This window comes from Canis lupus, chromosome 3 (assembly GCF_003254725.2).
Source record: "Canis lupus dingo isolate Sandy chromosome 3, ASM325472v2, whole genome shotgun sequence".
NCBI lineage: Eukaryota > Metazoa > Chordata > Mammalia > Carnivora > Canidae > Canis > Canis lupus.
In genome coordinates, this window is record NC_064245.1 from 2,363,646 (window position 1) to 2,376,946 (window position 13,301).

General features: G+C 50.1%; 1 protein-coding gene across 1 annotated transcript in view; it reads right to left on the bottom strand.

The window, feature by feature from the left end:
- Positions 1-11,970, bottom strand: part of MAN2A1 (mannosidase alpha class 2A member 1) — a 161,947-nt gene extending 149,977 nt beyond the window's left edge. The window contains exon 1 of the mRNA XM_025438203.3: positions 11,733-11,970. Coding sequence (XP_025293988.1) covers positions 11,733-11,867 — 135 coding nt within the window. The 5' untranslated portion in view covers positions 11,868-11,970. The remainder of the gene's footprint in view (positions 1-11,732) is intronic.
- Between the last annotated feature and the right edge of the window lie 1,331 nt (positions 11,971-13,301).

Consider the following 13,301-nt stretch of genomic DNA (forward strand, 5'->3'; position numbering starts at 1 on the left):
CAAAACCCGAATCTTTTTAAAAATGATTGTTGCAACAAGGGCTGTAAGCACAACGTGTTTAAATTACAAAATACTTTCATACAATCCAGCTTTGTAACTTTCAAATACATTTAATAATTGCACTTAAGTGGAGCTAAGCAAATTAGGCGTTGACTAATAAAATTCTTTCATTCAGCACTTCCCGAACTGTTCCGTGGAACGTTCCTTCCTATTATTTTTGCAAATTATTTTTTTGAAAACCACACTACTTCTATGACATATTTTCAACGTACTTCTATTCCTAAATATAGCACTCTGAAATAATGTCAACGGTGTATCCCATCCAAGAACACGCATCAATGTTCATGGGATGGGCTTTCGAAAGGCCAGGATTCCCAGGGAACCAGGCTCATGCTGTCACACGTCATCTGGTCAATGACTGCCCGTCTAGGTCACTAACCTGTTTTACCTTTTTTGGAGATAAATAATCAGATAATCAGCCTGCCTCCAATCTTATTTACGCTAATCATTTCCTGAATAAGCCCATTCTCTTACTTACAGACAGGAGAAAGGTAAGTACCTAGGCAAGCTCCATCTGAATTATAAATTCTGAATTTCCTAACTTTTTTTTTTTTTCAAGCAGCAAAGATTCTAAAGTTTTTACAAATCCTTTCCTACAGACATTATGATAAAGTCCATCTGGACTGTTCAATCCGCAAGCGCAAGGAGGGGCATGGTAAACGTCACAGAAGCAACATTTACACCTAACCTTAAGGCACAATAGGATATGTAAAAATAGAATGAAAAATTTCTAAGCATCATACAACCAGCTATAAAGATGAGTTGAGGATACAAATTTCTCGGGTTCTTAAGTCTTTTTTTTTTTTCTTAAGATTTTATTTATTTATTCATGAGACACACAGAAAGAGAGAGAGAGGCAGAGACACAGGCAGAGGGAGAAGCAGGCTCCATGCCAGGAGCCCGACGTGGGACTCGATCCTGGGTCTCCAGGATCAGGCCCTGGGCTGAAGGCAGACACCTAACCCAGTGGGCCACCCAGGGGGCCCCTAAAGTGTTTTCTTCTTATTGGTTAGATATTTTCCCTAAAAGTTGTAAGAAATACCCTGCATCTCAAGTGTTGCTGTCATCCGGCCTCATGAACTTTCAAAGAAAGTTGGCCTTGGGCCCTAGACAGTTTGGGAGGAGGGCGTGGTCAGCCACTAATCAAAAAGGAAGGGCTCTTCTTTACTATCAACGAGAGGCAGTTTGGGGGCGCGCAGAAATCCATCTGATCTTCAAAACAACCTTGAGCTATGAAGACCCTATTTCTGAAGACCCTATTTCAAGTGCTGCCTTTTGATCTTTAATAAATCCATCTCTCTCTTATACACACACACAGTAATCTATTTTCTCTTCTTATAACCTAGAAAAAAAAATCATTTAGCTCCATAATTTGGGCCAAAAATGAGAAGGATCTTTTCTCGTTTCCTGTTGAAATGTTTCTTTGAAACCCTGCCCCGGGAGCCTCCTCCTTTCTTAGGTGTGCTGATCCAGGAGCTGGATTCTGGCCTTCTGAACACGAGCTGCCTCATTTTAGGAGCCTCTGCTACACAATAATCCGGCCACGGGCAGCACAGCTTTGGGCTCCCAGAGCGGGCCTCTCCCGACGCACAGCCCCGCGGGGGCTCGTGCCCTCCGACCAGGCTGAGGCCTGCAGGCCGCCCCGTCCCCCCTGCCCGCCTGCCCAGTGCCCGGTGCCCACAGGCCGCTCTAGCAACACCCACCTCCTCACCGCGAACCTGGCGTCGGCTTCCCCAACCAGGCGACCTGCCCAACCATCCCATTATTAGCTAATCCTCCAAATGCCCCAAAGGGAAAAGGGGGAAAGACGGTTTCATGTAAGCCACACCCATCATTACCCTTTATAAAAATCTGGGAGAAAGCCCTTTTTACAACATGCCTGTGCATGTTTCTCTTCCCCCTGATTCTAGCCATTTCGATGCTAGTACAGGGATTTAGTGCCTTATGTCTGTATTACCTCAGATTCTCAGCTGCCTTCCTGCTTCTGAGTCTTCCTACACACTGCGACCAGAATAATCTAGATTGAATACTCTTAGCTCCCTTCCAGGTCTAAAATTTTCTATGAAATTAGTTCTCCAACACGGCTTTTCTCAGGCAGCTCCCTAACATACTCCCTTTGAACAGTTCCCTACCATCTGACTCCCGTAACTCCTGAGCCCGGCTCCCAGGGCGATTCACAATCTGATCCCCAACTACCTACCAGGTCACCCCAACTGCTCTTCACAAGCACCAAAGATCCCAAATCAAACCCATTTCCTCACCTCTTCTCATGGTGCCAGGCTCCTTCCTGACCCAAAGCCTAAGCTCTGTACTCCACACTGGGAATGTTCTTTCTCTCTCCAAAGTCCTACCCGATCAGCAAAGCCGAGCGCCAGTCCCAGGTCCTTTGGTCAACAGGAGCCAGGCTGTTACCAAAACTTAGTGCAGAACTTCCTGGAAGGCCTCCTCCCTTATACCAAGAATAAGAATCAAGGTCATGGACACTTTATTTTATGCTTAGCTCCTACATCTCCAGAACCTACAACACTGCCTGATTCACGATGGCGACTCCATGAATCTGTTTATTGGCAAGAACTAGCACTTTCTGAACACCTACTATGTGCCAGGCACTATTCTTTTTAACATTAACTCTTCTAATGAGTAAATAACACTCAGCTGTCTCTAACCGCCTCACAAATGGCAGTTGCATCACATCACCTAAGATGCTCTTGCAAAGCAGGAGACCTCACCTAGTACATGTATTATCATCTTCACAGCACCTAACACAAAGGAATTGTCAAATACAGGCCAAGTTGGGCAGCCAGGGGGGCTCAGTGGTTTAGCGCCACCTTTAGCCCAGGGTGTGATCCTGGAGACCTCGGATGGAGTCCCGTGTCGGGCGCCCTGCATGGAGCCTGCTTCTCCTTCTGCCTGTGTCTCTGCCTCTCTCCCTGTGTCTCTCATCACTAAATAAATAAAATCTTTATATATATATACACACACACACACACACACATAGGGTCAAGTAGAGTACAGGAGAAAGCACTGGATTACAGGCCAGGATGCACACCCCAAGTGTGCTACGACTGGTTAGGGAAGCCAGGGCTACGTGTCTCACTGTCTTCAGCTGAAAAGACTACATTACCCGATCTGGGAGGATCCGCCCGACACTAAATTCTACATCTGACTTTTTCATGTTATGACTTTTCTAGGGGTGCTGGGGACTGTTAAGAGAATGACTACCTCCATAGACTCTCAAAACGCAAATCCAGCACTTTTTCATGGAGAAAATAACTCGGAGAATAATTGCTATCCTCTAGCTTCCATCTTCCAACGTTCCACAAGTAAAAATGTTACCCCAAAGGCCAGAATCCACAAATCTCACATTCTCCCACATTGGCGGTATGAAGGCACAGGGGTGAATTACTGCAATCTATCTGCAGCCCCCAAACAGAGCCCCACCCTAAAGGAAGAGGCCTTTCCATCACAAAACCCTATCAGTCCTGGAAGGAAACATGCATGGATAGGAATGTAAACGTCCTGATGGAGGACAAGGAGGTTCACTGGTGCGACTGGGTCATATCCAGGGCCTGCTCCCCCCTTAAAGTATTTCATTCCTCTCGACGCCCACAGGTGACCGACTACTTGCCAAGGAAGCCAGTGAGAAATCCACACACATGTGAAAAATGCAAAATGCATGCATTTAAAAGTGGGGAAAAAAATACTTAACAATTGCAACAGCAGTCAGTGAGGCTCATTACACTGTTCAGATTCGTGTACTGCCACTCGACGATGATCGTAAAATCTCTGAGGACACAAATGGGGTGGTAGCCTGCGCCAAAAGGACTGAAGAAAGCCACATATGATCTTCGAGAAGCATGAAGAAGGATCAGAATTAGCAGGAATTAAGGACTCTCTGAAGAGCAGCAGTCCAGTGCCCCTGCAGACATCCTGGTAGTTCTCTGCCTCCAAGCTGAGTAGACTTCAGGATCCCAGAGAGGACGGCCAAGTTCCATCCCAGATCTACGGTTTATGAAGAAGATGCCTAGGGACGCCCGGGTGGCTCAGCGGTTGAGCACCTGCCCTTGGCCCAGGGAGTGATCCTGCGGTCCCGGAATCGAGTCCCGCATCGGGCTCCCCGTGGGGAGTCTGCTTCTCCCTCTGCTTGTGTCTCTGCCTCTCTCTCTGTCTCTGATGTATAAATAAATTTAAAAAAGAAGAAGATGCCTAGACCCGGGCTCTCCTTCCACAATCTAAGCAACCCAAGCTTCTGATGAGGCTCAGCAGTCAGCCCACTTGTGAATTACAGCCAATCCTAAAGACAATAAAGTCATGGTTTTTGATCTTGAGACTATGGATCGACTTTGCACCGTTCCTGTCCCAGAACCCTCCATCCCAGAGCAAGTCCTGTTGTGAGAAACTTGCAGGTGGTAGAAGGGAAACAAATCAAACATGTCAAGTATGTCCATGCCCCAGCACAGAAGTTCCCCAAGGATACCTGGAAATCTAGGAAACATGTATAGAACACCAGTATTAAACCACACTCTCAAAACACAAAGTTTCGCTAATGCTTATCTAATAAGCAGGTGACAAGAATTTTGTTTTCAGTACACACCTCTGCTTCAACGGATCTAACCACACGATTTGCCTCTAATGTCAATAATAGAGAAACACAGTTTAAATCTGGGATTGGCAAACTTTTTCAGTAAAGGGCCAAATCGTAAATATTTTAGGTTTTGCAGGCCAGAGAGTTTCTGTGGCAACTACTCTTCTAGTACAGAAGCAGCCAAAGATGATGTGAATTGAAACAAGTGTGGCTACATCATGAAATATTTGACCATTTGCAAACCTCAGAGCCATTCTTAGCTCGTGGCCCTACAGAAACAGGTGGTGGGCCAGATGTGTTAGGCAGAGTTCAAGACCTCGGGGACAAAAGGAAAGGAAGGAGACCATTTGCCAAGAACTCCATTCTTGCCCTACCCCACTTCCATTGTCCTTTCTTTAATAAAAGGCTATTTACAACACAATGAATTGAACAAGAGGGAAATCTCCGTCCGCTTTATTTTCCGGTTTCTGTTCCTACTTTTTCTCAAGAAGGAATGCAAAATGTAGTGACGAGAAATCATCAGAATGAACAGAAATAAAACCTATACGCTGAAGAAAGTAAATACCTTACCTAAGAGCACTTCAGACATCTCAAATTATGTTTGCGTAGGACTTTTCTGCTGCCTAATTACTGATCAGCGTATCCTTTCTTCCTATGCTAAAAGATCAAGGGAATAAACCTGGACCACTTTCAACCTCTAATTCAACTGGCAAAAAGTAAAAGATGATCTCTTTCCTATCACCTGGCTGTAGTGTTTTTCTCAGAATAAGTATATTCAACTTTTAAAAAGGAAATTTCATTATAATAGTCCTCCACTTTTTAACTTGTGCATGAATATAATACTTACCCTTGTATTTTCTGTAACATACTGCAATTCAGAATCCTAAAAATGTAAGTGCATTTTTAGGCATCCAGAGGAAGGATATATTTCAATCATCAAAAAAAAAAAAAAAAGCTAGTTACCCTTTTGAATATTAGAACTAAGCCTTCCAATCGGTCCTCCCTAAAATGCAAAATGGGAACAAAAGTGCCAGGGGATATAAAGAATAGGCCTTTGGCTAGACTGCAGCCAAGTGATCTTCAACAGGGTTCATTTTCTCCCCCAGAGGAGACTTAGCAATGTCTGTAGACATTTGTGGTTGCTACAACCTGGGAGAAGAAGCAAGGTGTTTCTGGTTTACACCGAGCAGACACCAGGATGCTGCTAACCATTCTACAATGCTCGGGACACCCCCCACACCAAAGAATTACCCAGCCCCAAATATCACTAGCTATAGGTTGTGAAGCAGCCAAAGGTACAGTATGAAAGTTTTAAGCTCAAGTGCCGCAGAGTTGATCTTTTATTTAGAAAACAGTATGTTAGATTTACAAATTCGACACAAAACATTCCCTAGATACCAACCATGAGCTTGTCTGCATAAAAGCACAAATAACATCACGTTAAATACACTACACCTCACAACAGTAAGTTACAACCTCGAGACTCCGGTCTTTCGAATCGAATGACTTACTGCCTATCAAAAGGCAAATTTAGCAATACTCAAGGGCTAGGTCTGACCTCCCTTCTGTACAATCAACCCTCAAATTTGAACCCGGACATGGTTTTAACCTTAAAATTAGTAGCTTGGCTTGAAATTTACAACTGAAACAGAAACCCATGGTAGTCAAAGCGGTCTCCCTGCTCTCCTCACCAACCTGCTAATCACAGCCACAAAAGAGAAGAAAAATCCACTTTTTGGGACTTTTTCCTCCTATCTTCACTGCCACGTGTACTGTAAAAGCTGACGCTCCTGGGAGCTTGGCTGCTAAGACACAAGGGGCCAAAAGCACAAGTAAGGCCTTTACAATCCAACAACCAGAGATCCTATCCCCAAGCTGTTGAATGTTCTCATGTTCCCTAACGTTCTCTCTGGAAGAGATGGAACAAGGTCAAACTGAGACCACTGGGTTCAAAGCATGAAAACTCAAGCAGGGGATGAGCAACTGCTAATGAACTACTACTACTAGGAAAAAATCTCAAAACTTATTCCAGTCTTAAGCATCCGCCTTTGGATCAGGATGTGCTCCTGGGGACCTAGGTTGGGGTCAGCTCCCCGCAGGGAGCCTGCTTCTCCCTCTGCCTGTGTCTCTGCCTCTCTCTCTGGGTCTCTCATGAATAAATAAGTCTAAAACACACACACACACACAATAAATAAATAAAATAAAGAACAAACCTATTCCAGTCTGTCAAAAAAAAAAAAAAAAGCCAAAGTTTTAACAGCTATCACGAAAAACAAAAGCTAACTCAAAGTAACAATAAAAAAGTGGTAATTTTAGTCAATTTGCCCACGGCCTAGATATCCCTTAATGCTAATTAATGAGTCAGAGAGAAAAGGCCCTTCAGATAAATAGGACTGCAACATCTCCCAAACAGAAGTATTTGTTTAAGCCCTGAGAGCCATGCTGATCTGGGAACAACAAATTCAATCCAATTAAAAAAATAATAAACTTAAGCCTTCAGACTAGATGCATTCTTGCTGCAGTTGGTGGCTAAGAAGTGAGCTTGGGTCTTAGTGAAATATGCTGGTCAGAGACTCAGGGATAAAGAGGGGGGTAGTGGAAACCAGCCTTTCCAGAAGCTTCCACGGTCCTGCATTCCTCCTCAGTGTCTGCTTGTCACCACTGTCGAAGTTTCATCACTTCCCAAGAGTCACAGATCTCAAACATCATACCGTCCAAAATGAAACAAACTCCCTGATACACACCTACACCAACCCCAGCAACAAGTGCTGTGGTTTAGAGAATGTACTAGAGGATGGAGAAGCGAGAGATCTTATTTTTCTATGTATTTTAAGATTCTCAGATTGCCGAAAGCAAGAAAAAACAACAGGAAGATTAAAGGCAACTTTTATTAAACATCGACTATGGATTCTTTAAAAAGTAGTAGAAATGGGGGCACCCGCTGACAGCTGCCTTCAGCTCAGGTCATGATCCCAGGGCCCGGCTCCCTACTCAGTGGGGAGTCTGCTTCTCCCTCTTCTTCTGCCCCTCCCCCACCTGTATGTTTTCTCTTTTTCTCTAAAATAAATAAATAAAATCTTTTAAAAAAAAGTAATAGAGATGTGAAGTATTTAAGAATATTTTTATATGTGTTTATTCACAATAAAAGTTAAAATCCAAAAGGCCTGGGTGGCACAGTGCACTAAGCATTGGTCTCTTGATTTTGACGCAGATCAGGATCTCGGGGTTTTAAGATCAAACCCAGTGTCAGGCTCTGCACCGGATATGGAGCCTGCTTAAGACTCTCTAATTCTCTCTGCCCCTCCCTGCCTCTGGGAAAAAAAAAAATCCAAATGTCTCCACATTCCAAAGTCTTTTAATCAAATATCTTCAAGACGTTCTCACTATCTTGCTTGATAATTGTTATCCTGGCTAAGATGAAGCCTGAACTAGACTTTCACATTTTCTATCAAAGTTCCAATCTCTGAAGCCACTTCCAAGAGTTAATAATAATCCCTATAGTCATAGTCTACGCTAAATATTTACAAATTGATCACTTGTTATATAAAACCCAATATACTGTCATTCTCCAGATCCAATCATAAGACATCAGACATCTGTTACAACATACGTAAGCAACTTGTGAAATCTGCTTGTAAGAAGTGATGAAGAATTTCAGGACCTTAATGTCTTTCTTTTCTTTTCATCTACTTGAATTCTTACATCACCTCAAAGCATCTTCAGGGAATTAGGCCCTGGTCAGCCTCTCAATTGCAGTGTAATTTTTATTAATTTTTCTAGCTGAGATTATTAACCCTCAAGTATACACAGAAGCTAACACAGACAAGCCCACCTGTTGCCTCCAAGCCTCACCGGAATTCCTCCCTGGAACAAAGGGTAAAGCCTTCCAAAGACTATGTCAGAGGTAGGCTGTTCCTCCGGGGTGGGAGAAACCAGAGAACCCAGAGTTGGGCCTACTGCCACCCCAGAGTCTGGCCAAGCGGTGAAAAACACAGAGTTGGAGGAGGAAAGGAAAAGAATGAAACGCAGAATAACAGCAAATAGATTGCTCTCAAACTAGGATGGTTTTAAAACATAACTTGCTTTAAAAAAAAAAAAAAACAAAAAAAAACATATCTTGCTTACTAAATAGACCATATACATCACTGAAGGTTCCACATTGACTTAATGAAACTAAAATCCTAAATCCTAAACTGAAATTCTGCAGAAATCAATCCCTTTCTAGATAAGTCATTCTACTAAGATACCAAAAATAATATATAGTGATGGACTGGCTTGCTTCAAATTCACCAAAGAAATGTAATACATTATTGCAAGCTAGTTTTGTAATGTGTGGTGTTCTCATCAAATTAAGGTTTACACGGGATTTAGAAGTAGTGAGAAAATAAAAATCAACTCAAAAGGCTGGATGCTGTGCTGCATAATGGTTTTCATTACAATGTTTAGCTCTAAAGAGAGCAACAAGACGTTCTGGGAGGAGTATAAATCTCAAATGTTAAACGTTTCAGAAAAAGGAGCACATTTGTTAGAGCTTCATAATTTAACTTCCTTAAAAAAAAATTTTTTTTAAAGTCATATGCTGAGGAACCACAGAGCAACATGCTCTATCTTCTATATCAGATCTTTTCTGCAGGCCAACTGGGACCTAAAAAGTAGGCAAGGAATTATTAGCATAGCATAATGGCTGAAAGCCTAGACTCCAAAGGCCACCTGTTCAACCCTCAGCTCTTAGTAGTGGGACTTTGGGCAAGTTAAAAAAAAAAAATTATATATATATATATATATATATATATATATATATATATATATATATACACACACACACACACATATATATATCTGTGCCTCGGTTTCCCCAACTACCAGATGGTGGGAATAGAGTTTGTCCTGTACGACACATAGGTTGCTGTCCTGCATAGGAGTTAGGCTTACAGAGGGTTTACTCTGTCCCATCTGTTTGGGGATTCAGTGTCTCTCCAAAACTCTTATCAGCAAAAAAAAGTGCTTTCTTCCTGAACCGAAAACGCAGCCCTGAAAAACCTGACAGTGGTCACCTTAATTAAGCATAAAAAAGCTCCACCTTCCAAATCCTCTCCCCTCGCCCACAAACCAGAATACAGACCAGAGCCTGCTCTTCCAGCAGCCACTGTCACTTTCCATCAACTGCATTCTGCTCTATGCAGAACTTAAGCCCCTCGAGGAGGACCAAGGCTGGATATTAAAATATTGGAATTAACTTTGCCTACGATTTCCCAGTAACTGAGTCACTCACGTCTTTAGTAACAGTAAAATGTCAAGGTTGCCAGAGAACCCCAGCCCCAGATGTTTGCATAAATCATTTCCAAGTGATCATCACACCAGAGCCAAAGGACGTTATTTAAAATAAGCTAACGGCTTAAATAAATCAGCTTTTTTTTCTTGTAATGAAGAAAATTCGGAAAATGTGATGGGGGGGGGCAGAGGATCAGAGCAAGTTGAGCCACCAAATTATACAACCTATTAATTAGCAGGGCTTAGCATTCCTTTGGGTATGGCTTCCGAGGGCGGTTACCCCATTTTTAACTTCCATTCCCTCTCAGTAACAAGCACTGGGCAAACTCCATAAAGTGAAGCCTTAGAAACATCCCACGGTGCTTACCTCACTGTAGCTTCTGTATCATACTAATAGAGAAGAAAAAGCTTTTAACAATGTTGAGACATGTTTACAACAACATCTGTAATACTTTCCACCTGCGAGGTACTTTGAGGGCTCCGGAGGGACCACGGGCATCCACCATGAGGTCATTTTTCACTTTCAGAACTCTGACACAGTTTAGGAGTTTAGTTTGCGTTAAACTGCGGCCTTGTGCCCTCGCACATCACGACAGCGAATGGCAAGGAGGCTCTCTGGTCGCTTACACTGCCACCAAAAAAAAAAAAAAAAGACAGACCCAGGCAACTTGTGCAGTATGTCTGGATCAAGTGGTGAGATGGAGCCGGTTTGGAGTCCTGCAGGTCCATTCACCCCAGAGGGTGATCACAGGGCACCCAGTTTTACGAGGATTTCTGGAGAGCACAGGTCATGATGGGTCAAGGCCCTGACAGCGCATCCTTGCAGACAGAACCGGTGCCTGCTTGCTTATTTTGAGCAACTTCGTGTACAGGAGAGACCTCGGGCGGGTGGTTCCGCGAGCAGGGAGCGCGCGCCCCAGGGCGCAGGCCGAGCGCCCCGCAGCTTCGGGCCGGGGTATGGCAGCGCCCCGGCAGCGGGCCCCCGGCGGCCGCACAGCAGCCCCGGGCAGCGGCCCCAGCCCCCGACCCCGGCCCCGGCCCGGCCCCGGCCCCGGCCCCAGCCCGGGCTCTGCCGCGGGGAATAAACTTTTGCTTCCTCCTCCAGACCGTGGAGAGAGGCGCCGCGGAGCCGACGGGGGTGTGCGGGACCCCGTTTCCGCGGCCGCCCCCGGGGTGGGGGGGTCCGGCAGGTGCGCGCCGCCACCCCACGGGCCCCGGGGCGAGCGCGGGCACCGGGGCCACCGCCCCTGGGTAGGAGGAGGTGGAGGGGGGCGGAGCAGGAGGAGGGGGGGGCTGGAGGAGGAGGGGGGCGGAGAGGGGAGGAGGAGGAGGGAGGAGAGAGAGGATGAGGAGGACGAAGGGCTGCAGCGGGGGGGAGGAGGAGGACGAGGAGGGAGAGGGGGAGGAGGAGGAAGGAAGGGGGCTGGAGGAGGGGGGCAGGGAGGGAGAGGGGGGAGGAGCAGCAGGACGGGGGAGGACGGGGAGAGAGGAGGAGGGGGTGGGGGAGGAGGACGAGGAGGAGAAGACCATGGAGGGAGGAGGACGAGGAGGGGGAGGAGACCATGGAGGGAGGAGGACGGGGAGGAGGGGGGGAGGGAGGGGGAGAAGGGCGGAGGACGCGGAGGAGGGGGCTCCCCCGGGGGGCGGCCGCCGTCGTCCCGGCGCAGCGGAGCGGGGAGGCGGCAGCTCGGGCCCCCCTCCGCGCCCCAGGTCGAGCTCTCCGGGCCGGGGCGCGGGGCGGCGGGGGCTCGGGGGCGCGGGGGCGCGGCGGGGCGGCCGGGGCAGCCCACGCCCGGCGGCGGGGCCCGGGGCTCACCTGGGGGAAGGAGCCCTCGCGGCGCGGGCCCTTGGGGTAGTCCAGGTGACCCCGGTCCAGCATCAGGTAGAGCGAGAAGATCACCACGCAGAAGATCGCGCTGCCGAACACGGTGAACTGGCGGCTCAACTTCATGGTTTCCTCGATGGACGCGGGGCCCGGGCACCGTCCTGCGCCCCGGGCGGCTGCGGCTGCGGGTGCCGGTACCGGTGCGGGTGCGGGTGCGGGTGCGGGTGCGGGTGCGGCTCCCCGCGCGCTCGGCCGGGCGGCCCTGGCTGGGCGGGACCGGCCTGCAGCCCCGGGGGCCCCGCAAACTTGGCCCGGGGAGCGGGGAGGCCGCCGCCCGCACTTCCTGGCGCCGCCGCCCGCGCCGGGGCGGCAGGAAAAGTTTTCGGGCGGAGGGCGGGCGGGTCCCCGGCGCGCGGCGGGGCCCGGGCAGCGGCGGCGGGAGCGGCGGGAGCGGCGGGAGCGGGGGCGGCGGGAGCGGGAGCGGGAGCGGCCGGGACGCGCAACTTAGCGCCGGGACGGCCCGCCCAGGCCCGGCCGGGGTGCGCCGGGGTGCGCCGGGCTGTGCCGGGGCGCGGGGACCTGCGGCTCCGGCGGGACTGCGCCCCGCGCCCGCCCCCCGGCGCCCCTGCTCTCCCGCCGGGACCGGCTGCGCGGGGAGGGCGCAGGGGGCGGCGGCGGCGAGCGGCGGAGCAGCGCCCCCGGAGCCGAGCCGAGCCCGCGCCCGCGCCCGCTTCCCGCCCCGCACGCGCGGAGATGGCGGCGGCCGCCGCGGAAGGAAGCGCCGCGTCCCCGGCTCCCGCCCTCCGCCCTCCGCCCTCCGCCCGCCGCGCAGGAGGAAGCAGCCGCGGCGAGGCGGCTGCCGGGTCAATGGGCGCCCGCAGCCCCGCAGCCGAGCAGGCGGCTGGCCCCGCCCCCTCCGACGCGTCGGCCGGGGGCGGGGCCTGAGGCGGCCAATCACGGCGCGCCGCTCCTAGGCCCCGCCCCCAGCGCCCCGGCGGGGAGCAGACCTCGGACGGCTTTTGTGCGGCGGCGGCGGCGGCGGCGGCCCCGGGGAGGGAGGGGCATGGGGGATGGGGACGGGGGTGGGGGATGGGGGCGGGCCTTCTCCCGCTTCCTTCCCTCCGCCCCGGGCCTGGCGCGCCTGCTGCGGCCTCAGCGGCACCCGCGGAGCGCGCGCTCGCGTGCAGTCGGACCCGCCCGCGCTGCCCCCGCGGACCTCCCCACGGCCGCGGCCCCCCCGCCCCGGGCTGCCCGCCCTTCTTGACTGCGCCGAGCAAATGCAGCTGGGCCCGCTCGAGTAAGTCTCCCCTCGCCCGCCGCGCCGCAGCTGTGCCGGGAGAGGGCGCCGGAGAGCCGCTCCGGGAAGCCCGGCTGCGCCTGCTGCTTGCTTGCTGCTCGGCGGCCGGCCTGCGTGCAGGCAGGTGCGGGCAGGTGTGGGCAGGTGCACCGCGGCGAGCCCGGGCCCAGGTTTCCCTCCTCACCGCTAACGCTGCTGCTCCTGCGGAGGGAGCTCCCCCACCCCACCCCCGGGCTTCCCAGAGGCCAGGTTCATAGAGGTTC